Source organism: Podarcis vaucheri, assembly GCF_965113315.1.
Source record: "Podarcis vaucheri genome assembly, chromosome: 1".
NCBI classification, from domain to species: Eukaryota; Metazoa; Chordata; class Lepidosauria; order Squamata; family Lacertidae; genus Podarcis; species Podarcis vaucheri.
Genome location: NC_138759.1, coordinates 111990294 through 112016765, shown reverse-complemented (window position 1 = coordinate 112016765; position 26472 = coordinate 111990294). Strand labels below are relative to the sequence as shown.

The 26472-nt window shown below is 46.4% G+C and overlaps 1 protein-coding gene across 1 annotated transcript in view; it reads left to right on the top strand.

Annotated features, from left to right (window-relative positions):
• Window positions 1–399: 399 nt before the first annotated feature.
• Window positions 400–26472, top strand: part of LOC309540030 (sodium channel protein type 2 subunit alpha-like) — a 76894-nt gene continuing 50821 nt past the window's right edge. Inside the window, exons 1-7 of the mRNA XM_082236614.1 lie at window positions 400–701; window positions 16261–16527; window positions 18097–18414; window positions 20313–20433; window positions 21842–21929; window positions 25367–25495; window positions 26256–26347. Of these exons, the coding sequence (XP_082092740.1) occupies window positions 18148–18414; window positions 20313–20433; window positions 21842–21929; window positions 25367–25495; window positions 26256–26347 (697 nt within the window). The 5' untranslated portion in view covers window positions 400–701; window positions 16261–16527; window positions 18097–18147. The remainder of the gene's footprint in view (window positions 702–16260; window positions 16528–18096; window positions 18415–20312; window positions 20434–21841; window positions 21930–25366; window positions 25496–26255; window positions 26348–26472) is intronic.

The following is a 26472-nucleotide window of genomic DNA, read 5'->3' as shown; positions in this document are numbered from 1 at the left end:
AAGGTAACCTCAAACGGGAGGACCACACCTGGTGAGGAAGCTCTGAAATATTTGGCCTACTTTCTTGCATGTTCCTGTAGCAAAGGCCATGTCATGTGTGCATGGCAAAAAAGAGAAAGAAAAAAGGATTTTGCTGAGAGCTTTGGCAGCCAGAGTATTTCAGATGAAAGATATTCTGCAGTATCTGTTGCTGTCTTGTCTTTTCAGTCAATCTGGCTGTGTGTGTGTGTGTGTGTGTGTGTGCATTGCCGGGAGGAACACAGCTACAAAGCTGTTGATTCAAGGCTAGCTTTTAAAAACCGGTACTTCTCATTTATTCATTCTCTGTGCCAGTAGGTGGAGCTGCCACGTTAGGTGCTGCCTCTCCCCCCCCCTTTCTCTTTTCTGTCTCTCCTCCTCTCCCCCCGCTTTCCTCCTCCCCACCTCCTAATAAGCTGTTTTCTGATATATGTTGGGTACCATAGAGTGAGGCTGAGAACAGGAAGCGGAGGCAGAAGCAAAGAGGATTCTGGAAAGGTCTCTGTGTTTTCCTTTTTTTTTTTCCTCCACTGAGCATGCAGAAATCACAGTGAACACATCTATGCATCCATACGTCCAAAGCGTTATAGTCAGAGACCTGGATCATTACAATAAAGAAGCCTTTTGCACGGTCCTGCTGGCTGGATGCTGTGCTGTGATTTGTGTCACTCCCTTTTCATCAGGTAAGCTGGCAAGCCGTTTGCTCAGGCTAGGCGCTGGGCTCCTAGCAACCTGACATCTTCACAGAAAACACTGGATCCGATTTTAGCCTCCGGTTGTTTTACAGATAAATCAAAAGGGGAACCGGGGAGAATTTAAAGCCATTTTGAATTGCCCAGTTGTGATGCTGAGCTGTTGTGTAGTTGTGATCGTGTGTGTGTGTGTGTGTGTGTGTGTGTGTGTGTGTCCCCTTTCCCCCTTCTACCTTCTTAAGCCTGCAATCTGATACATGCTTACTTGAGAGTAAGCCCAATTGACTTCCCAAGGGCTTACGCCTGAGTAGACATGCATACAACTGTGCTGTGAAAGCTTACAGTGGCCTGTACTGTAAATATTACATCCCCCCCCCTCATCCCTGTGGATGGGATCAACTGGTAAAATGTGGATTTAATTCAATAAATAAACCCAGGGAGTGCATTAGATCTATGGTGGAGGTCATGTTGCTCCTAAGGGGGAAGAAAATGAACTACCGAGGGTTAGTATTTTGTTTCATTTCATTCTGATCAGTTTTAGTATGTCTATGGAGCTCATACATCCATGTGTCACAGGGAGGAAATGTATATATAGTATTTATCTCTTGTATACTATTTTCAGACGTGTAGCTTTCAGAATATGAATCCCATGTCCTAATATTTCTGGATGTTGCAATAATATGCATCATATCTATATATTTAACATGGTTAGATATGTTTTTTGAGGGGAGGAATAGGGTATTAAGATGAAGAGAGAAGGCCCCGTTTCAGGCCATAATATGAACTCTTCCCCCACCCCAGTTGCCTGGCAAGTTCTATTAAAAAGCAAGCTATCACAAATATTTTAACAGTTATGCCCTCTGAGTTGATTGATGTACTTCCTTTGACAATATTAATAATTATTTGTTGTAACTAAGTAACGCAGCTTTGAATCCAAAAGCATGGGCTGGGCCATGTAGCTGACAAAATCAGATCAATTTTACCTGTGGGTGTTGAATTTGTGGGCTTGTAAATTAAATAGAATTGTGTCTTATTTTGTTTGTTTGTTTGTTTTGTTCTCCTGGAAGGCTGTGATATAGAAATGATTGTTTTCTTCACATTAGCTTTGGAATAAAAGGTGTATTACAGGGTGTTGCCAGAATAGGGGGCTGTCCTGGCCAAGCAACAGGAGTTTCCCAAATGATGGCCTAGACTGAGATTACTTGAAGAGTAGCCTTTATGGATAATTATTAAATAACATAAGGCTGTGAGGATTAATTAACTTCGTTTTTGTACAACATCTGACAGCTTCGAGTAGGGATCACCTACAGATATTTCCTGACTGCACTAAATAATAGGAGGTGACAGACAGTTTTATACTTCATGTTGTTGTCAATATGGATTTAAATACTTCTGGTTTTGCTTGTACTGACACCTTACCACAGTTTGCTTGTCATGGATCTTCATATCTTGGGAAGCATGGAAAAAAGAAGCCCAAGGAATGTCAGTTTTCTCTTGAGCTATTTGCCGTTCTAGCCTGCCTGTATTATGAAGTTGATTGCGCTTTGTGGTTCTTTATCCCTTTGTACCAAAGTTTACTGTTTCATTTTGTCCAGCTGCTTAATTCCAGACATCTCTGTAGTTGACTTTTTGAGGTCCTTCTACTCTGGAGCACAGGCTTGGAAACTGTGGCCTACATGTCTGTATTGACGTCTGTGTCTACGAGCAGCCTTTAGTCTACAAAATGTCTTGGTTTCTTTTTTAGCCAAGGGCAAGAGTAAGAAAATGTGTCATAAGCAGCATGGATCAGTGATGGGAGCCCATCGCTAATTAGTTATGTCTGCTCTCTGTCAGATTTTTATCCTGAGTGTGAATTATTACTGCTAGGATACTTAAGATATCCAGATGATCAGCTCAGGGCATGGGCCTACCATATTTTCAGGATGGCTCTTTACGTCTTCGTTCAAAGGTAGTAGTGTGACGTTTGGCATTTATATTAATTGCTGGTGAGGAGGGCAAACCTTGCTGTGGACTGGAGACTATAAGAAGGGTGACCAATTAGCCTGGAAAGACAGTACAGTGGTACCTTGGGTTACATATTGTCAGGGGTTCAGAAGCAGAGACGCAGAGAAGGGTGGAAACAGAGAGCGAGGGGGAGGAAACCGAAGGGAGAATGAGTGATGATGACGACCCGAGATCTCCAAGCCTAAGCAGTGAGTCAGAGGACTCCCAAAAGGGAGCCCCAGTGAGCAGAGCAAGGGGGGGATCCGGGGGGACACCCCAGGAGGAAGGGAACAGAGGAGATTCAGAGAGCAGCAGCTGGAAGTCGGGACCTACGCTCAAGACTGAGAGCAGCAGGGAGGAAGGCAGCCAGGCATCGGGTTCCGGAGGCCGTCAGCAGGAGGGAGGGCACGAGTCAGGGGTGGTCACGCCCTCCTCAGAGAGCGAGGCAACGGTCAAGAGGAAAGTAGAGAGTTGGGCGCGCGCGCCAAGTTCAAATGCAGCGGAAGCTGGAGCAGTAAGCAGCCCGGAGAGTGAACCAGGTCCCAAAGCCCGCCGAAAGGAAGCGGAAGGATCAGGGGGGTCAGCGTCAGAGGAGAGTAGAAGGGAGGAGTCCCAGGGGGGCAGAAGGACCCAGAGACGTAGGGAGAGGCGAAGGAGGTGGAGCAAGGCTAGGGTATTAAGCTGGTGTGCAAGAGGCGGGGACTCAGATGGGTCTTCGCCGACCTAGGGCAGAAGGTGTAGAGCTGCACGCTGCAGTTCGGAAATGAAACCTGTAACTCAATAAAGACTCTTTTAAAGTGGACGCTGTGTGGCGTGGTCCTATGTGAGCTGGGACCTGGTAGCAGCTCTGACAGTAAGACCCATCTCTTCAAAGCTTCAGAAACCTGAAACCTCGCAGCGGGAGCAGAAGCCGCTAGGGGAGGAAGAGGGGTGTCTGTAAGCAAGCTCACAAAGGTTAGCAAGATGACGGAAGAACAGAGGATCTCCGCGCTGCAAGAGGCAGTGACCCAGTTGTCCTCAGAGGTATTGGCTTCCAAGAAACGGGAGGAGGAGACTACAGCCGCCTACAGAGACCTACACGCCAGGTTTGAAATGCTTGTTAAGCAAGGGCAACCGGGACCCAGACCGGAGGGCGTGGGATTGGCACGGAGAGCAGGAGGGCTTGTGGCTCACTTCGAGGGGACTTTGCAACAGTACCCTAATTTTAGAGCAGACGTAATGTGCGCACTGCAACTGCTGGCAAAAGACTTTAGAGATGAGGAAGAGAAGGTGGGGTTCATATTGTCCCATTTGCATGGGGATGCCAAAGCCTGGCTGCGCAATTTGTGGAGGGATAAAGATCCGGCGCTTCAGAATGCAGATGCCTTTATCAAAGCGATGGATGCGTGTTTTTTGTCTACTATTGATGTGGATCTTGCCAGACGGGAGATTCATGGACTAAAACAAGGGAGGGCGAGCGTCCGGCAGTATCACGCCCGATTTTTTGCGCTGGTCAGTGCTTTAGAATGGGATCGGGATTCGCCCCCTGTCAGAGACCTCTTCTGGGAGGGTCTAAGTTCTGCGGTTAAGGATGAAATTGCGAGGGGGGAGAGGCCCCGAAGCACGCAGGAGGTGGTCCAAAGGGCGCTGACTGTGGGGGTGAGGCTGGAAGAACGTCCATGGTGCAGAGATGAAGGACGTGGAGGGCGCGAAGCAGCGAGAAGTTTCTCTTTCGTTCCGAGGGAAGCAGCGCGTGCGCAATCCACACCTCCGCCAGGAGGGGGAGGGGAACCGATGGAGGTTGGAGGTGCAAGGGCTCAGTCAGCAGCCAGAGCCCTAGCACCGGCAGCAGTGAAAGCGAAGCCTCCTAGAGGGAACAGGAAGTGTTACATCTGCGAGGATCCAGGCCATTTGGCGAAGGAGTGTCCCCGGAGGCTCCACAAGCACACTGCAGCCTCAGCAATGGTGACTGCAGCAACGCAGCAAGGAGAACCACAGCAGGGAAACGACGATGTCTGGCTGGAGACGGAGGCACTGGGGCCCAGCCAGACGCATCTGTGAAGCAGTCCCCAGCGATATTGCAACCCACGGATCCCCTCCCACCCAAACCAGTAGTGCAGCTCACAGCGTCTCTCCAGCTACCCAACGGCGTCACTATCGAAGTGCCGCTTTCTGTGGATTCTGGAAGCAACGCAGACTTTATAGCGCAGAGCTTTGTGGAGCAGCACGCTATACAGCTATTGCCTGCCACTCTGCCCCTGCAAGTCGTCACAGTGGATGGCAGAGAGTTGCTAGGGGGGCAGGTGGTGAAGCAGACGCCACCAATGGTGATGCGCCTTGGCAACCACAGGGAAGTCATCAGTTTTAATGTCACCCAACTGTCGGACACGCCCATTGTGTTGGGCATGAGTTGGCTGGACAGGCACAGTCCGACACTGGCTTGGTACCAGAGACAACTGATCTTCGGCTCCTCTTATTGCGCAGAACACTGCATCCTGCCCCGACGGGAGGGAGAGGAGGAGGAATCACAACTGCAGTTGGGAACGTTGCAAGCGGTCCCCCACAAATACGCGAACTTTTTGGAGGTCTTCTGCGAGAAGGAGGCGGACAAGCTACCCCCTCACCGGCCATATGACTGCAAGATTGACCTCCTACCGGGGGCGACGCTGCCGAAGGGGCGGCTATACTCCATGTCTGAAGATGAAATGCAGGAACTCAAACAGTTCATCGAGCATAATCTGGAGCGTGGCTTCATCAGAGAGTCCAAGGCAGTGGGGGGCAGTCCCGTTTTCTTCGTGAAAAAGAAAGACACGCCCCAAAAAAGACTCGTTGTGGACTACCGCCTTTTGAACCAGATGACCAAACCGTCTGATTACCCCATGCCCAGGATTGACGACCTCCTCGCGACGGTGCGCAAGGGACGCGTGTTCACCAAGTTGGACCTACGAGGGGCGTACAATCTCATCCGCATGCGGGAGGGCGATGAGTGGAAGACGGCCATGTTCACACCGCTGGGCACCTACGAGTACAGGGTTATGCCCTTTGGATTACAAAATGGCTCTCACTGTTTTCAAGCTTTTATGCATCACGTGTTGGAGGGACTCCTCTACAAAACATGCGTCTGCTTCCTGGATGACATCCTGATTTTCTCGGACTCGCAGCAAGCTCACGACCGAGACGTGAGGGAGGTGCTCAGCAGGTTGCAACAACATAGACTGTACGCCAAGCTGGAGAAGTGCCAGTTCGACACGACGGAGGTGGATTTCCTGGGATACAAGTTGTCGGACAAGGGGATAGCCATGGACAGCACCAAGGTTCGTGCGGTATTGGATTGGAAGAGCCCGCGCAACCGGAAGGAGGTCCAGCGGTTTGTCGGCTTCGCCAACTTCTATCGCAAGTTTATCAAGGGGTTCGCGATGCAGACGGCAGCAATTACGGACACGCTCAGCTCCAAAAAAAAGAAATTCATCTGGACGGAGCAGGCGGAGCAGTCCTTTCAAGCGCTCAAGCATCTCTTCGCATCGGAGAAGCAACTGCTGCATATCGACCCCAGTAAACCGTTGAGGGTAGAGACAGACGCGTCAGACAGAGCCGTGGGAGCTGTTCTGCTGCAGCGAGACCCGCAGGGGGTGTGGCGGCCGGGAGCGTTCTACTCCAGAAAGCTCAGCAAGTCGGAGCAGAACTACACCATCTGGGACAGGGAGTTGCTGGCCATTCATGCAGCTTTCAAGGCGTGGAGGCACTTCCTAATCGGCGCCAAGCACACGGTGCAGGTCTGCACGGACCACAAGAATCTGGAGCACTGGCGCACGGCTCAGTTCCTGAACCAGAGGCAGATACGTTGGGCGGAGTTCTTTGCTGACTTCAATTTCCGAATAGAGTACGTCCCAGGCGACACCAACATCATGGCGGATGCACTGTCCCGAAAACCGCAATACCTAGAAGAGGTGACGCCAGCGGCGGCCATGCACATCTTCGCACCGACGGCGTGGGCGTGTGCCTCAGCTACAGTAGACCTGGATGCGGTGCGACGTGCATTGCGGGACGACTCATTCGCGCAAGACAAGATGGCGGAACTGCTCAGAGGCACGGCTACCACGGACGAGTTCCAGGTGCGGGACGGCTTGCTCCTACGCAAAGGGGCTGTCTATGTACCAGGAGACGACCTTCGCGCCAAGGTACTGCAACAGTTGCACGACGCACCCACGGCCGGTCACTTTGGCACAGAGAAAACGATGGAATTAGTCGCGAGAGACTTCTGGTGGCCCAGGCTGAGAGGGGAGGTCGCGGACTACGTCGCGAGGTGCGACACCTGCCAGAGGGCCAAGTCGGTACACAGACCACCGGCGGGACTGTTAGAACCGCTGCAAACGCCGTTTGAACCGTGGGAGAGGGTGGCCCTGGACTTTGTGACGGATTTACCCAGCTCGAGAGGCAAGACAGCTGTGCTAGTGGTGGTGGACTTGTTCACCAAGATGGCACATTTCATTCCGTGTGCGAAGGTGGCCACGGCGGAACAAACCGCCAAACTGTTCATAGATCACGTGTTCAAAGTGCATGGCCTGCCACGGTCTATCCTGTCCGACCGCGGACGCCAGTTCATCTCGTCTTTCTGGCAGAAGCTGATGGGTTTTCTAAATGTCAAGGTCAATCTGGCATCAGCAAGACACCCGCAGACCAACGGGCAAGCAGAGAGGGTCAATGCCATCATGCAGCAGTACCTGAGATGCTATGCCAATCAACAGCCTGCGACGTGGGTGGATTACCTGCCGCTAGCCGAGTTCGCTTACAACAACACGAAGCACGTGTCCACAGGAGTGACGCCGTTCTTTGCCAACAATGGGAGGCATCCCAGAACCTTCCCGGGACTGGAGAGAGTGGGGGAAGGAGAACCACAGACGGCGGACGCGTTCGCGTCAGAGCTGCAGGCGGTCCACGATCAACTCAGACGGCAGCTGGAGCTAGCTAAGCACGCCTACAAGGTGCAAGCTGACAAGCACAGGCGGGTTGGCGAAGTGATCCAAGTGGGAGACTGGGTCTGGTTGGCAGCCCACGCAGTGCCGACCAGGTCACTTGCCAAGAAGAAGTTGGGGCACAAGCAGATCGGTCCGTACCAAGTCGAAGCGCAGATCAACCCGGTAGCCTTCCGACTGGCGCTGCCGGAGGGTTCCAGAATGCATCCGGTGTTCCACAGGTCGGTGCTCACTCCCTACAAGGCACCTCACAGGTTCCAGGAGCCAGGGACGGCGCCAAGTCCGCTCCGGGAACGGACGGAGACGCGGGGGGTGAAGCACCAGGACCACATCAACGAGGTCACGGAGATTTTGGACTCCAGATGGGGGGAAGAGGGAGTCGAATACCTCTTAGCCAGAGAGGGCACCCGGGCCAGCGCCAATAGCTGGGTACCAGACTACGCTTTGGAGGAACCCCTGCTCAAGGACGAGTTTCATGCCCTCTTCCCGCACAAACCCATGCCAGCGAGCTTCTTCGACGACTGGTTGTTCACACCCACACTTTCTTCCAGCACGTTCCATGGATTCGACTCAGAAGGGGAACCCGCACGGAGCACCCGTTCCCCAGAAGGTTCACCGGCAGGTTCGGCATCAGGCATCTCGTATTGGTGGGACGATCGACCAGAGGAGCAATGGCGCAGGAAGTGGCGGGAGATGCCAGGTCGAGCGACCGACGCAGAGACTGACATGGACGTGTTCGGGGAGGACCTCGGGTTCGAGCACGGCGGTACAGAGATGGAAGAGCAACAAGTCAACGTCGACGGCCGCGAGGGGGAAGACTCGGAGGTCTTCAGTTGGCGGCCACCCACGGGGAGCGACCTGTATCCAGCATTCCCTCCCATGATGATGGAGCACCCAGCACCCACACCTGACAGCGGGGAGGGGGGAAGGGGGGGCTTCGAGGGGGGGATGGATGTCAGGGGTTCAGAAGCAGAGACGCAGAGAAGGGTGGAAACAGAGAGCGAGGGGGAGGAAACCGAAGGGAGAATGAGTGATGATGACGACCCGAGATCTCCAAGCCTAAGCAGTGAGTCAGAGGACTCCCAAAAGGGAGCCCCAGTGAGCAGAGCAAGGGGGGGATCCGGGGGGACACCCCAGGAGGAAGGGAACAGAGGAGATTCAGAGAGCAGCAGCTGGAAGTCGGGACCTACGCTCAAGACTGAGAGCAGCAGGGAGGAAGGCAGCCAGGCATCGGGTTCCGGAGGCCGTCAGCAGGAGGGAGGGCACGAGTCAGGGGTGGTCACGCCCTCCTCAGAGAGCGAGGCAACGGTCAAGAGGAAAGTAGAGAGTTGGGCGCGCGCGCCAAGTTCAAATGCAGCGGAAGCTGGAGCAGTAAGCAGCCCGGAGAGTGAACCAGGTCCCAAAGCCCGCCGAAAGGAAGCGGAAGGATCAGGGGGGTCAGCGTCAGAGGAGAGTAGAAGGGAGGAGTCCCAGGGGGGCAGAAGGACCCAGAGACGTAGGGAGAGGCGAAGGAGGTGGAGCAAGGCTAGGGTATTAAGCTGGTGTGCAAGAGGCGGGGACTCAGATGGGTCTTCGCCGACCTAGGGCAGAAGGTGTAGAGCTGCACGCTGCAGTTCGGAAATGAAACCTGTAACTCAATAAAGACTCTTTTAAAGTGGACGCTGTGTGGCGTGGTCCTATGTGAGCTGGGACCTGGTAGCAGCTCTGACACATATGCTTCAGGTTACATACACTTCAGGTTACAGACTCCGCTAACCCAGAAATAGTGCTTCAGGTTAAGAACTTTGCCTCAGGATGAGAACAGAAATCGTGCTCCGGTGGCACGGCAGCAGCAGGAGGCCCCATTAGATAAAGTGGTGCTTCAGGTTGAGAACAGTTTCAGGTTAAGTACGGACCTCTGGAACAAATTAAGTACTTAACCCGAGGTACCACTGTATTCACACATATAATGGCATGGTCCCAAGGCCCAGAGAGTGAGTACAGACAACCATACACCGAGTTGTAGTAGCATGCACGCAACAACTATGTGATAAACCAGTAGTTTATCATATCCTGCAGCGCGGCAAGGACAATTTTGCCACGCATCCCCATCCAATCAGAAACCTGGGAATGCAGGAGAGTGCTGGCGTTCCCATCACAGCTTGTTGTAGGCTAGCATCATAACATGAGGCTCAGCCATATGTTTCAAGAGGCACTGGGTCAGCCTAACAGTTTTCACATATTGAGGCAATGCTTATTTATTTAGCTTAGCCTATGTTTCCAATGTGGTTTGTGGATGGATTTAAATAGACGTCACTGTACAAAAGCAAAACACCAATCAGCAAAACTTCATAAGAGTGGTAGCAAAACAAGAAACAATTTCCAGTGAGAAGATTACAAGGGTGAAGATCACCCTTGTATTTACCCGGCTTTTTAATTGCACTTTAAGCTAACCTTGGGTGTCTACGGCCTAGCATAGTTTAATCTTTTAAACCATTTATGCTAGTAAAGAGGGGGAAATTGGCAATTTTTTAAAACACTTGTCATTTATTTTAAATACTACACACGGTATCATTTTTAAAAAATAGTTTCTTGTTTATAAGCTACCCAGAGAATATTTATTGTTCATTGCTATCTAAATTTCGTGCTTTTTATATTGTATCTTTATGTCATGAACTGCCCTGAGATCTGCAGATGAAGGGCAGTATACAAATTTTATTATTATTCATAATGATACTTATACAAATCAGCACATGGACAAAGTCTCAGGGTATGATATATTGTTGCTATAAAAGGGCGAGACGCCCTCATCTAGTGCTTTGACTGATAAATTATCCTGCCTCAGTCTCGTGCTTGTGTGGTGAAATAGTAATCTAAAGCTTGATCCTTTAATTCACATCCCATTCTGATCAATGAGGCCTGTTCTCATTTACAGTGGTACCTCAGGTTACAAACACCTCAGGTTACAAACACTTCGGGTTACAGACTCTGCTAACACGGAAGAAGTACCTCGGGTTAAGAACTTTACCTCAGGATGAGAACAGAAATTGCGCAGCAGTGGGAGGCCCCATTAGCTAAAGTGGTACCTCAGGTTAAGAACAGACCTCCGGAATGAATTAAGTTCATAACCAGAGGTATCACTGTATCTCCGTAGAACTGGTGCCATCCCTACCCTTGAGGCCACTGGACCCTGCTCTTTCCCGCTCCGCTTTCCCACCCACCCATCCTTTAGTAATTGTGGCTATCTTTGCAACAACAACAAAAAGTCAGTTTATAAATTCTTCTGGCAGCAGCTGCTCTCAAAGTAGATCATAGGGGGGGGGGAGGCAGGTCACAATGACATCTTATTTTCCCTTTCTCAGTGAGGGAGTGAGGCTGCAAAGGATTGAAATCTTGTGTTTGGTTGTACATGAATAAACCCTAGTGGAAATAAGTCTGGCTTGAGTTCCAAGTATAGGATTGCCACTCTCATATGGTGCCCATCTCTGGACCTCTGCTCCTAGGTTGACTCATGGACCATTTGCGCAAAGCATCCTGATAAATTCGATCCCTAGTCTTAGTTAAACTTTGCCTGATCTCTGTATTCTCAGCAGAAGGCATTTCATTTCTCTAAATCTGCATCCCTTGCCAACCAAGTTATTCTTGAGGACTACGTCTGGAAATAGTACAAGATGGGAACTGAGAAACGAGAGCTTTCTTTTGTTCCTCCTTAAATCTCAGAGCCTGAGAGAAGGGGGCGCTTACAGGAATATGAGCAACTCACACTTCTATTGCCTACGTCTACTGCAATGTTTGAATATCACTGTCATATGTTGTAACATCCAAACTGGCTCATAGCATGCCAATAGAACGGAGTGTGTTATGAGTCTAAAGCAGTTTTTTAAAAAAACCAGTAATCAAGTTGGCTATTCATAATTACTCGTACCAAATGGTGGCTCCATATTTAAGCAAGTATTTTCCACAGGCCTGTTCAACACGTCTTCCTGATTTTTTTCTCTCTCCCCACCTCCTAATTCTCAAGATGACTGTCTTAAATGTAAATAAAGTGATTTCATCTTCTGCACTGCAAAATTTGATCACATGCACTAATTATTGCTGCTTCTTTTCAGTTAAGACAGGAAAAGGGAATTGCACATTGCTTAACATCTGAGGTGATTGTGGGAGTTAGAATTGATGTAATTATTTTCATTCTTATAATTGGTGATGTTGCCAGTTAAGTGTGTGTGTGTGTGTGTGTGTGTGTGTGCCTCAAAATAAAAAAATGACCAAGTTGATGAAACATTGGCTTCCAGGTATCAGATCTGATATCTGGTAGCAGAAATTCTGTCACTACCCACCCCTAAGCTTTGAGTAACAAATTTGCATCAAAATCCCATTGTAGAATCAAAAGTTGACCAATTCTTTATGGGTTTCCGTAGTTTGTCTATTTCTTTGAGGTAACCTATTTTAATGGAATATGTAGCATTAAAACTGCATAAAACCTTAGTCGTTTTCACATAAGCATATTTAATATAATGCCACATGGCATCATGGGATTGGTACTCAGGCATCCTGATGCTAAAAATGTTTACTCAAAAGTAAGTCTCATTGAGTTCAATGAAACTTATATTGAAAGTAGTATGTTACATTTACACACATAAATTCACACAAATACCGAGTCATTTTTGTGCATACTTGTTTGACCTTGGCACACAAACACACAAATTGTTGAGATTGTTGAGATTACAGGAGACAATTCACTGTGAAACTGAGAATATAGATTGTTTGGCACAAAAGCTTAAAACATCATAAGCAACAGAGATCACAAAATGCTTAGTAGTTGTTGAAGTGCGGTAACAAAAAACCCCACCCTGATTCATTCAGGCAAGGTGTGTGTTGAATTCACAAAAACCTTAGTGAATCTGAGGATTATTTAGATCATTGCTATTTTTATAGAAAAAGAGGTGCCAGAACTCACCATGAACACCTCCCTTGTCCTCTTATAACAGCAGTGGCATCCAGCTGAGAGGTTCCAGAACTGAGTTCTGGTGAGTTCTGGCTGAAAAGAAGCCCTGATTTAGACCAATGACAACTAACAGGTATAATCTGAATTCCACTTTTAGCAAACTCTGAGGTAAATTCTAATTAATTTTATGGGTTTTTTTAAAAAGGAGTTAAAGAAGATCACACTCTGCCTGCTGTTGAAATGTTCCTATGAAGAACTTTGTGGAGAAATTTGGACTGAAACAGCAGTGACACAATAAATGCTATTGTTCATCACTGTTCTGTTTAGGTAGGGCTGCCATACACCCGGGTTTTCCCTGACATGTCCAGGAATCTGGCTGTCAAAATGGCATCTGGTTGGTTTTTTTGCTGAATCTGCAAAATGTCCATGAAAACCCGGACATATGGCAAGCAGGGTTAATTTTCTATAAAAATGCTTAAATAAGGTCAAAAACATAATGGGGGTGTGTGCTCAACAACTTTGTCCAATTTTTCACTTTTGGGAATATGGCAACCCTAGTTTAGGGGTGTTTTCAAAAGGGCAATCCATAAACCACAACCCCTTTTAGAGTTTGAGGAAGAGACTTCTGCTTCTTTTGTGTGTTAACTGGCATTTGCAATAACTTGGATTATGTTTACATTCTGTTCAAATGCTAAAAGTGTTATGGAAATGCTAAATATTATTATTTGTTGGCAGGCTTCTGAATTCCTAGTTTACAGTATTTAGACCTGTGGGAGTTATGTCTCCCATATTTTCGGTTTCGTCTCCAATACTCATTCTGCTTTGAAAGCTGAACGCAAACCCATTTCATGGCTAAAGAGTTGGTAAGATGGCAGTCCTCCTTAAACCTGCATAGTAGTGAAGGTTTGCTACACAAGATAGCAAATGTTGCAGAGAAAGCCAATTTTCCAGTCAGGTTCTGTTGGGAACATTGGCTTGAAAATTTGACCCATGCCATACTTCTAAGTGAGATTCCTAATACGTATGCCCCAAATCATTTATTTAGAAAATGTGTATGCTGCTCTTCCCTATCATGATTTACTAGAAGTATTGGTCACTAATACATTTAGGGTGAATTTCCATCAGAGCCGTTGAGCAGAGTGTTTGACTGGGATCATGTGCTTTTAGTCCCATAGTCATAATTTTCAGTGACAAAGGACTTCAGAGAAAAAACCTGGCAGGAATCTTCAGAGAATTGATAATATTTTGTTCCACTTGGATTCCAGAGAAGGGTTAGGAACTTCTTGTTACAAGACAGCATTTGGAGTGTCTGAGATGAGGGGAAATGATTTAGCTCCAGTGACATGCAGAGAATACCAGAAAATCTCTGAAGAGAGTTGCATGCCCTGTTGTTGCAGTCTGCCAATTTAGCAAGCTGGTGCTGTGGTGTGGTTGTGCCAGTACAGGAGATTTGTTGAGATGGCTCCCAGTACATTTCCGAGCACAAGTCAAAGTGTTGGTGCTGACCTTTAAAGCCCTAAACGGCCTCGGTCCAGTATACCAGAAGGAGCGCCTCCACCCCCATCGTTCTACCCAGACATTGAGGTCCAGCGCTGAGGGCCTTCTGGCGGTTCTCTTACTGCGAGAAGCCAAGTTACAGGGAACCAGGCAGAGGGCCTTCTCGGTAGTGGCACCCGCCCTGTGGAACGCTCTCCCACCAGATGTCAAAGAAATAAACAACTACCACACTTTTAGAAGACATCTGAAGGCAGCCCTGTTTAGGGAAGCTTTTAATGTTTGATGCATTACTGTATTTTTATATTTTGTTGGAAGCCACCCAGAGTGGCTGGGGAAGCCCAACCAGATGGGCGGGGTATAAATAAATAAATAATAATAATAATAATAATAATAATAATAATAATAATTATCATTATCATTATCATTATCATAATTATAGTCAGAATCTCAGGTGGCTATTGGGAGAGAAGGCAAGGGGAAACCAACTAGGGCTGGGCAAAACCATGAGTGAAGCACATCTTGGTATTGGGTTATGTGTGAACATCTCGCTGGCAAAGTAAAGCTCATTGGAAGAAATGGACATTGTCAGTACCAATTCGCTGGTGACAGTATATTAAATAAAAGCACTACATCGAAAGGCACTGCAACTTGGCAAGGAAGACATAACAGAAGCAGACAGCTAAAGATTAGAGCTGGACAAAATAAATCCAAAGCAGGAACTTATTTCTGTCGTTCTTAGATGTGAGGGTGAGAAGCCATTGCACAGGCTATTAAAAAGCACAATAGATTCTCTACCGATGCATTTTGTTGTGTTCTGTATGAAGTGAGGAAAAAAGGAAAGCCTGCGCTGGCTAGGGCTGATTGGAATAGTAGTCAAATAACAGCTAGAGGGCATCTGTTTTAGGAAGCCTGCTGCAGCCACTGCACGACATCTTTTAGGTGTTATTGAACTCTCTTAGCAAACCAATGCCTATACACATTAAGGTTTTTTGTGTGCCCCCCAATTCTAATTAAAACAACCAGGAAGAATGAAACATATTTCCACAATTTAAGTCAAGAAGGTTTGGTACTGAAAATAAACACTGTTATATTAAATAAAACTGGCATGCTTTCCATTTGCTGGTGTGCAATGGGTGAGAATGGTTTACTGACCATTGTCCCCAATTACTGAAAAGAATACCTCCTGTATGAGATGTTTACTGTGCATGTTAAGGGTAAGGAAAGTTTTGTGGATAATGTGTATAATAACTGGTCAGTGTGCACATTCACCATGTCCCTTGGAGACTGTGCACATAATCTAACCATGAAAAGACAATTGTGCACTTTTCCTGGTCAATATATACAATCTTCAGCAGGCCCTATCTTGACTACGTTTTGTACATGCTCTGGCCATTATGCATTGACTCTAACAGGCAGCACCTCTCACCAGACTGCTCCATATTTTCCTCACATGCTTTTTGCTTGTCCTTCAATGCCTGTTGCTTGCCCAGATGAAGGATTCAGAGAAGTGTGTGTGTGCTTTAGTGTAGGAAGCTCTGACTTTAGCATGGTTCAAATGTAGCTTACTCTACATGGATGAGTCACACCCTTTGCTCTGGCCACTTTTGCCTCTTACTCCACCTGCCAGTGTCATGCGGCCCCCAGAAAGTTTCCCATGATGAAATGTGGCCCTCTGACTGGAAAAGCTTCCCCGACCCTGCAATAAAGGCTTTGATAAACCAGTTCATCAAGAATGCAGGGATGCGGGTGGCGCTGTGGTCTACACCACTGAGCCTAGGGCTTTCCGATCAGAAGGTCAGCAGTTTGAATCCCTGTGACGGGGTGAGCTCCCGTTGTTCGGTCCCAGCTCCTGCCAACCTAGCAGTTCGAAAGCACATCAAAGTGCAAGTAGATAAATAGGTACCGCTCCGGCGGGAAGGCAAATGGCGTTTCCATGCGCTGCTCTGGTTCACCAGAAGCGGCTTAGTCATGCTGGCCACATGACCCAAAAGCTTCTCTGCGGACAAACGCTGGCTCCCTCGGCCTATAAAGCGAGATGAGCGCGCAACCCCAGAGTCGTTCGCAACTGGACCTAACGGTCAGGGGTCGCTTTACCTTTACCTTATTATCACAGACGTTAATGAGAACTTCCAGCAATCTGTGTTAATGGCATCTGGCACCATATGTGAAGTTAACTTCCTTTTTTTTATCCTAGTTTCCCCAAGGTCATTCAGGTGGTGATGTGACTGGAAGCTAGAAACGTTTTCTAGCTTGCATATCCCAAAGTGGCAAGAATCTGCTGACAGGAGAAGCATTCGATTTCTACCACTTTTAAGGATGGGCTGTCTTGACTTCATTTTGTCTCTTGAGGAAAAGAAGATTTCGTAGCCCACAGTCGTTCATTGCATAGCCCACCCAAATGGATACGCATGCAGTTCTGGTGGCTCCATTTCAAGAACTGATACTGCCCAGAGATAAAAAGGTCGGACACATTTTCACACTCGGGTATTCGATTACATTTCATAGGGAGCTTACTCCCACTCACATCCACTCACTATGTGGATTCCTTGCCCCTCCCTGCACAGTTAAAAGTCCTGTATCTTGAGCCTATTTAACCTCAAGCCTTGTTTAAACTCTTCACATACCTCTCCTACTTCCTTGTGGATATCTTTTCGCTCTTACAGTCTCGGGCCCTTTGTCTTTTCTACCCTTGGTATAGATTCTGCCTTTCCTTCCTCCTGTGTGTCCTGTGAAAGTACTTACACCAAGGTGGTTTGAGAAAGGAAGACCCTGTATCTCCTTCTGCATTACGGGCCGGGCATCTAGTGCTATAGTCAGGGCTCCCCATGCCTGAACTTTGACTACGTGGTTAGAAAGGATTGCCTCAGGAAGAAAGGCATAACAGGGCCAAAACTAACAAAATGAATTTCAACAGAGACAAATGTAAGTTTCCGCACGTAGGCAGGAAGAACCAGCTGCAGAAATAGGGGACACCTGGCGTGCTAGTGAAAAGGATCTTGGGGGCTTAGTAGACCACAAGCTTAACATGAGTCAACAGTGCAATGCAGCAATAAAAAAGTGAATGCTGTTCAAGGCCACATCAACAGAAATATGGTTTCCAGATCAATAGAAGTAATAGTATTGTTGTGCTTTGGTCAGAGTACTGTGTCCAGTCCTGGGCACCACAATTTAAGAAGGATATTGACAAGCTGGAACGTGTGCAGATGAGGGCAACAAAGATGATCAAGGGTCTGGAAACCAAGCCTTATGAGGAATGGTTGAGAGAGTTGGGTATGTTTAGCCTGAAAAAGAGGAGCCTGAGAGGAGATGGGATAGCCTCTTCAAATATCTAAAGGGCTATCAGATGGAGGATGGAACAAGCTTGTTTTCTCTTGTTCTGAAGGCTAGGGCTCAGACCAATGGTTTCAAGTTACAAGAATGAGTAATCCAACTAAACAGGAAGAACTTGCTGACAGTAAAAGCTATTTGACAGTGGAACAGACTTCCATGAGATGGTGGTGGGCTCTCCTTCCGTGGAGGTTTTTAAGCAGAGGTTGGATGGCCATTTGCCAGGGGTGCTTTAGATGAGATTCCTGCATTGCAGGGGGTTGGACTAGATGACCCCTGAGGTCCTTTCCCCCAGTGCTGGGCAAGTGCTGTTAATCAGGCACACCCCCAGAGACTTATGAATCTGCTTGGTTTCCAGGGCTCTCTGTGGAGCTTATTCACATGGATGTCTGAAGCTGCTCTGCACATGACCTGCTGAACCTCTGAAATGGGGAATTGACCTTGGCCATTGAGACAGCGCATCGTAGGCATCCATTTCTCCTGCTTCATATGCATAATTTTCCTTTGTAGGAATAGAAGTCTGGGAATAGCCAATCATCTTAAACATAACAAAGCACAACCTACATATCAAAGACTGCCTAAGTTTTGCATATATTTCAAACAGGTTCTATTTTAGGCTTGTAAAAATTGGCAGTGGGTTCATTAATGCTGAATGTTTCCCTAACACACTCTCTCTCTCTCTGCATTCTTCTTTCTTTTTCAGGTCATTCTTATGCAATAGGCTAAAAGTAATTTAAATGTGCAGGATGAAAAAATGGCACAGGCACTGCTGGTACCACCAGGACCTGACAGCTTCCGCTATTTTACTAGAGAATCTCTTGCAGCTATTGAAAAACGCTGTGCAGAGGAAAAAGCTAAAAAGCCCAAACAAGATCATTCAGATGCTGATGACGAAAATGGACCAAAACCAAATGGTGACTTGGAAGCAGGGAAAACACTTCCATTTATATATGGAGACATTCCTCCAGGAATGGTGTCCGAACCTTTGGAGGACCTTGACCCTTATTATAGCAATAAAAAAGTGAGTTGTTTTGTTAAGACTGGCTGGATTTTGGCCACTGCATTAATGCCGTTTCACTGTTTACTTATTTCACCAGAAATCCCTCTCTTTCTACTTGATTTCAGCTGGAAAACATTTGGGCTTGCACAAAATGTTGCTCTGTTTGCATAATCATTTTTTTTATTTAATGACAACATGCATGTTCTTTCTGTTTCCTGCTCATACAGAGGCCCAAGCTCCTCTGCCCACCACCAAGAGTTCCCTAGCCCTCTTCCCACCTTTGAGGTCTTCCTGGGGTCCTGGGGTCCCCCTTCCATCTTACCTCAGTACCTGTTCCCAGGGACGTTCCAGAGCTGTGGGAGAGGAAAGCCTAAGGAGAGGCCCTTTCCAAAACTCCCTTCCTGCCTGGTGGCAAGGCTTGGTGAGCGCTCCTCTTAAAGGAGAACCCTCACCAAGCCCCACAGGCCCATTGTGTGTGTATGTGTAATTCAGAAACTGCTTTTTAAGGAAAAGCCCTTTCCGAAGCTCCCTTCTGGCCTGGTGGCAAGGCTTGGTGAGGGCTCCTCTTAAAGGAGAACCCTCACCAATCCCCACCAGCCAAGTGTGTGTGTGTGTGTAGCTTCAGAAACTGCTCCTTTTCAAGGAGAAGCACTTTCTGAAGCTCCCTTCCCACCCAGCAACAAAGCTGGGCGCTGGAATGCCTCCCATCTTGCCAACTCGATGAGAAATAACACATTCTGCAGCTCTTTGCTGCTGTGCCCTCTCCACCCCCAGGGGAAGGGTATATGAGCCGCAAAACTGGTGGTGGAATGCTGTGCCACCCCACTGCTGCCTCCTCTTCTCTTACCTGGATTGCGTCTGTGGTGGTGGTCTGGCGGGTGTTTGCGGGAGTGCTGCCTCTTCCATTTCCACCACCTGAGGCAGCTGCTTCATCCCATGTCATGAGTGGGCCGGCTCTGCCTGTTCTTAGAAGGAATGTACTTTCCTGACTCGCCACTGAATTTTCTCCCATAAAGAGTTCTCTGTTGCTTCCTGCTGCATCTCCAATGCCAAGGCAGTATGTGTTGTAAGTAAATCTCCCATTCAAATATATGTTGTTCCTCTGGTGGCAGGTTCCTCTCCAGTTCCTCTCCCTCTTTATAGTATGCCAAGGAGGAAAAGTGCCTCTCTTACATCTGTGAAGACAAGGTTCAGCTGCTTCAAGCCCTTGAAGCTGCAACGGCAGTCAGCCCCTGACAGGTGTACTTCCGGGTTGATACCCAAGATTCCATGGCACGGGGTGTCAACTCCATCTGGTGTCTGCAGGTACTGGGACCTGCCGTGGAATCTTTCTCCGCTAAGATTGCAGAGACTGTGCCGGAGCGCAAGGCCCCAGTGATTTATCATCCTCCTGCGAAGGTTTTGAATGGATGCTGTTGAATTATTGTGGCCTGTGCCACTTGTAGAGATCAACTATGAGTCAGTTCACCAAGCCAATAGTGGTGTGTCACCAGCTGAATTTTTGTGTTTGTTGATTGCCTCACCACACTCCAGAATATGAGTTCTTGTGTCTTTGCTCAGTCCACTTTAGGAAAATGGTTGGGAGGAAGATGATCAATTCATGGGAAAGTAGTTTTGTGTGCATATGTATCATTGGTCTTTGATGCTGCCTTTAGGATGAGGTGCTCTGATTACTTGGGTCACCTTGACAAAAATAATAATAATAGCGACTCTAAGCGGTCTTGCTGTTGATAATAATAATTCTATTAACTTGAGGGGTCATTGGCTTGAATTCAGTTGTAAAAGCACAGTGGGATGAGTCAGCAAGAAGCTCCATCTTCCATTGAAATAAGCGAAGCAACAAAGTGTAGGAAGTAAATAATCTGTGAACAATACATGATTGTTTTTTTTTAATCCTGCTTTATTTTTTTGTTTTCCAGACCTTCATAGTATTGAACAGAGGGAAGGCAATTTTCCGATTCAGCGCCACATCTGCCTTGTACATTTTAACCCCTTTCAATCCTCTCAGAAAAATTGCTATTAAAATTTTGGTACATTCATATCCTTTTCAAGTCGTTTACCTTTAAGTGTTTGGAATTAAATTTGAAGTATTTTCCAGTGCTATTTTGAAAACAACAACAATGGCAGTCCTGTTTACAGATACGTTGTAAACCAGTGTCCCTTGTTGGTAGTTGAAAGCACATGCATGTTGAGAACAAGGGTGGGGGACCTGTTATGCTCATGAGGTTGTTGGTCTGAAAGTCCTATTAGTCCCACACGCCATTGCCAAAGGGGAGGGATTGTGGGATTTGGAGTCCATCAATATCTGGAGGGGCACAGGTTTGCCAGACTAGCTTTAAAAGCATGAAGGATCAAGTTCAAAGCTTTATTGACCAGAAAATACCATTTGTAGTTGATGGACTTCAGCATGTATCTAGAACTATAGCAGTACCTTTCAAGAATGACCATTTGACAATATTGAGAGATTCAGCAAGAACCAAGATCTTTGCTCACAGTTTATTCAGGGAGTGCTTCTTAATTAATGTTGATGTTCTAAACCAGGGATGGGGAACATGCAGCTCACCAGATTTACATGTGCAGGTTACCAAAATGGCACAAGCACTGCTTGTACCACCAGGACTTGACACGGGGAGGGCCAGATGGCAGCAGCCCCTGTTTTAAAAGAAGCATCTCAGAGGTAACTGGGTGGCACTGATCGCCTTCATGCACTTTGTGGTGGAGGGGCACATGAGAAGCGACTGGGGGATTTGAGGAGGAGAAAGCAATTGGAGCGAACGGAGCAGAGAAAATTCATTATCCTTGCCCATGTTAATGTCAACATTTTCCATTGAGTATCTTGTGAGTAATCTTTTATCTGTGATAAATCTTTTATCTGGAAAGCTAAACCACTAAGTGAAGCATTAACAGGGAAGGAAGAGTTATTTCAGAGTTTTGGGCTGTCTTCAGAAACTTGTAGAAAGTCCACAAAAATGTCCAGATTCGGAAAATAGAAAGAGACAATAAATGGCTAACTGGTTTTTAATAACTAATGCCACAGTTGTATGTATGGCTGGTTCATATAGTTACAGGTAGATACTGTGCTGTCTTGGGTCACACACATGCCTATACCCTGCTAGCAAATGGAGAGCATAACCTCTTGATAGTGACACATCCACAGTGACCGGGCAGCAACTTCTGCAATTTCTGAAGATTAGTCTGGTAAAGCAGATTCTTCCCTAGAAAAGCTCATACTACTATGAATCTATTTTTTAAAAAGAGTGACACAAATCTCTGTCTTTTCTTTTTCTTTGTTTTGCTGCTGCATGCAAAATGTTGGAACTCTTGAAAAGTTGTGTGTGTCCACTGCTTTTATTAAAAAGAGGTTATTTAAAGTGAGTGCTGTCATTAACTTGGTTTTATAACCTGATCTCTGATTTAATGGTCATCATTCCTTGACCACATCTTACATTATTCAGCATGCTAATTATGTGCACTATTTTGACCAACTGTGTATTTATGACTATGAGCAACCCTCCAGAATGGACCAAGAATGTAGAGTAAGTAAATACCTTTTTATTTTCTTTTTTTAGAAAACGTGTTATCTGTTTTGATTCTTTGCTATTTCAGATGTGAATTTTGACCAGCTGTCTCCAATAAGATTCCTATGATGATTTGTGCATTTCCTTATCCCTTTTCTTCAGAGCTTTAAAGGAGATCCTAAATGAAAACATATTTTGTGATTTTTGTTTGTTTGTAATTAATTTCTTGTTTTCCTTCCGTGGAACTCAAGACAGCATACCAAGGGTGTTCCCAGCAGTCTTCTGTCTAGGCGATGAACAGACAAGGCGCCGTTCACACAATTAGTAATCATGCGAATGGTTTCTTAAACATAAACTGCAGGAGTGTCCGGGGCCCATTGGAATGTGTACATAGAGTGCAGAGGACTGTAATCCCCCCCTTCCCATGCTGTGCTTCTAACTAGTCCTCCTGCACCTGCTGTTCGCAGTGGACAGGGAAAGCTCCCTTTGGAATGAATGAGAACTCCCCTGCCCAAACACAAATAGCAAGTATAGGGGCCCTGATCTGGGTGGGGACTACAGGATGGAGCACAGGGTTAACCCCCAACTCCATGCCAAGGTCTTACTATGTAAAGGTAAAGGGACCCCTGACCATTAGGTCCAGTCGTGACCAACTCTGGGGTTGTGGCTCTCATCTCGCTTTATAGGCCAAGGATGCCGGCGTTTGTCCACAGACAGCTTCCGGGTCATGTGGCCAGCATGACTAAGCCGCTTCTGGCGAACCAGAGCAGCGCACGGAAACACCGTTTACCTTCCTGCAGGAGCGGTACCTACAGTATTTATCTACTTGCACTTTGACGTGCTTTCGAACTGCTAGGTTGGCAGGAGCAGGGACCGAGCAACGGGAGCTCACCCCGTCGTGGGGATTCGAACCTCCGACCTTCTGATCAGCAAGTCCTAGGCTCTGTGGTTTAACCCACAGTGCCCCCCATGTCCCAAGGTCTTACTATGCCTTACTAAAAAGCTGCTCATGTAATTGCTAATTGTGGACAGCATTGCATCTAACTTGGTCCTCGTGCACCCTCATGCCTTCACATGCTATGTCATGTGCCTTTGCACCATGTCCTGGGATTGTCTTATAGGGGTTCAGCATTTTTTCTTGCACTTTAAATGGAGCATGTTTAAATTGTCACCACACTTACCCTAAGGGCTACTCTCGGCCACATTGTGTGCATGCTGTATGCATGCTGGCCATCCCTGTTGTCCCTGCCATATTCACATCGAGATGGGACACAAACATCATGTTGTACGCTTGTTAAAACCTATGTGCACAGGCCAGAACCCTACAGTTAATTTTCTTTTTTTGGAGTGGGGGGAGGGAATGACAGCAAGATTGTAGTCTGCATGTATAGTCATACCTTGGTTGCCAAACACCCTGGAACTTGGATGTTTTGGCTCCCAAACGATTGAAACCCGGAAGTGACTGTTCTGGTTTTTGAACGTTCTTTTGGAAGCTGAACATCCGACGGGACTTCCACGGCTTCCGATTGGCTACAGGAGCTTCCTGCAGCCAATCAGAAGTCAAATGCTTTGGAAGTAGACCGGACTTCTGGAACTATATAGGGTTTTACCTGTGTATGACATAATAGAGTTCCATCCACCTTTGACAATGCAGGGGCGGTGGAAGTAGAAGCACACTCAACTTAGCCTTCCATGTGGCAGGACAGAAAGGTCTTTAAGGTATCATCTGAATTGGTCCTCTGTCTCAGTGATGACAAAGTCTTCCTGTTAGCAGAGCTATATTCCATTAGCTTGTCTGTATCTTTCTAGCCAATTATATATTTAAAAACACAGTACTAAGTGTTAGATGCAGCAGGAAGGCACCTGATGGCAGCCATCTTACAGAACCTAAGCAACTCTGGGTCTTGTCAGTCGATGCTTTGGGTAGCAGATTGACTGGAATACCATGAAAACTGCTTAGTATTGTATATGTAAGGAAGGCAAAACATACATGCCATCAGTTATTTCTTAGCAAGCCCTGAAAGTGTGAGAGAAGGAACTCTGGTCCTGTACAGAAGAGGCAATTTTCTAGGCTCCCAGAGAAGCCTTATTTTCCACATCAGTTGAATAAGACGGAGGTTTGATAAGTAAACAGTGGAAATAGGTAAGGAGGAGTCAGGTGATGGAGATGCAAGTCTGACTCATAAGTCTTATTGTTCCAATGGGGCTTAAGGAAACGCAGTACAGAATATGGAAGTCGCTTGAAGAGCAAAGACTAGATGGCAGAAAACATGACAGCACATGGGGATGTAGGAAGGTGCTTATACTCAGTTGGACCAATTGATCTGCATAGTTCAGTATTTGTTCACAGTGACAGACAGCAGCTCTCCAGGGTTTCGGGCAGGAGTCCATTCCAGCCATACCTTGATTGAACTTGAGACTTTTGGCATGCAAAGCATGTACTTTACCACCAAGCAACAACCTTTCCCCAAGAAGGAGTAGGATTAAATAAGAAACTTGACGAGAACGGAAAAAGTAAAAACAAGCTGCAGAGTGGAGGGCTACTCTTTACATGCCGACAAGCCAGGCTTCCCCGTGGGATGCTGCATTCAGTTTCACTTCCCTTTAATTTCCCATCTCCCACCCTCAAATAAAAGCACCCAGTAAGCATTCCATGTTGCTGGACTCCAGTTCTAATCATTCTTGATGATTGGCCATGCTGGATGAGGCTGATCTGAGCTGGAGTTGGATAACACCTGAGCAACTGGTTGGAGATGTCTGGGGTAGATGGTGTTTCTTTGGCTTCATCAACATCCAAACTCTGGAGAACGAGGCCACTGTTAGTATATAGGGATGGACATCCAGGAATACTGATTTCGCAATGCGTGAAAAATACTTTGTTTTGATTAACTCATAGTTGTTTCAGTGTATTGTTATTCCTACACAGAGATAAATTTATTGGAGTAATCTAGGAATGGAAGGGGAAATGTGAAGAACTCATATATCTATTTCTGAACGATAATCTTGGCCATTTGATTGCCCTTTTTACCCATTGTTGTCTTTTTTATTTGTATATATTTTATTTGTATATATTGCTTGTTTTATGTTGTTATGGCCGTTGGCTAATGCGAATAAAGTTTATATATCTATCTATCTATTTCTCCACCAGCATACATGTTAGAATGGGTGATTTGACATTATCCTTATTTGGTGAGAACAATTAAGCAGTTGTGTGGTAGAATACATTATGTAGCACAATTTTGGCTGTTGCCCTGATGGTTTCAGTGGTTGAAAGGGCTTCTGTATTTCTTAAATATGATGCAAATGTAGCACCATAGCTGCTGAACCAGATCAGTTAGGGTTGCCCTTTTCTTTTTGATTCAGGTACATCCAAGGTGTCTAAAACTATTTTATGAGACGCTCATTACAGAGGATAAAAGGAAGTCAACAATAATTCTTTATTTGTATGCCTTTAGGTACACATTCACTGGAATTTATACCTTTGAATCACTTGTAAAAATTCTCGCAAGGGGCTTTTGTCTAGAAGGTTTCACTTTTCTTCGAGACCCATGGAATTGGCTCGACTTCAGCGTAATTTTGATGGCGTAAGTGCTTTAACCATTTGTTAAAAGCTTATAAGGGCATGGAATTAGTGTCAGTCTGTACGAGTGTTGGGGAAATTGTTAGCCTCCTGATGCTGGACTCCAACTCCAATGTAGACAATGTGCAATGGTTAATGGGAGTTGTAGTCCAACAACATCCAAAGGGCAGCAGATTTCCCCATCCCAAAATATACCATACCAAGAGGCATGCGTTGAAGTAAGTACAAATTCTGCTATCAGTAAAGTTTCCAATTCACGGTATACAAAACAGCAAAAGTGATGTTTATTTACTTGTTTATTTACATTTTAGGAATGCTAATTTCATGTCCTGCATTCCAGGAACCATCATTTGACGACATGCTAATATATTAAATTAGTTTAGTTCAACCTTTCAGGTCCAGAATGGGTGTTTTACTTTGGCGAAACTTAACTGCAGATGTCAGTTGTAAATGTGAACCTTATGCTTAGTATAATATTGCAAAAGCTGAAATCACCAAGTTGGTCTTGATGAAAGACCCCAAGTCATTAGCTTGAGCTCTGCAATTCTGAGTAACTGTGATTTAATTCTACAGGTATGTAACAGAATTTGTAAACCTAGGCAATGTTTCAGCTCTTCGAACTTTCAGAGTATTGAGAGCTTTGAAAACTATTTCTGTAATCCCAGGTAAGAAGTGAGTGGATTGATGAAGTGTCAGGCCCCTTGTATCTCCAACTGTTTTTTGTGTGCTGTCATTGTGTTTGTGTGTGAACTCCCCTATTGCAGATATGTGACAGAGTTTGTGGACCTGGGCAATGTCTCAGCGTTGAGAACATTCAGAGTTCTCCGGGCATTGAAAACAATATCAGTCATTCCAGGTGAGAGCTAGGTTAAACACGGAGGCTGATTTTTCAGTTCCACTATTAATAGCACTAGTCTCATTAATCACTGCCCATATTGCTAAAAGTCAGGAATCGGAAAATCCATTGTCTTTTCAAATCTA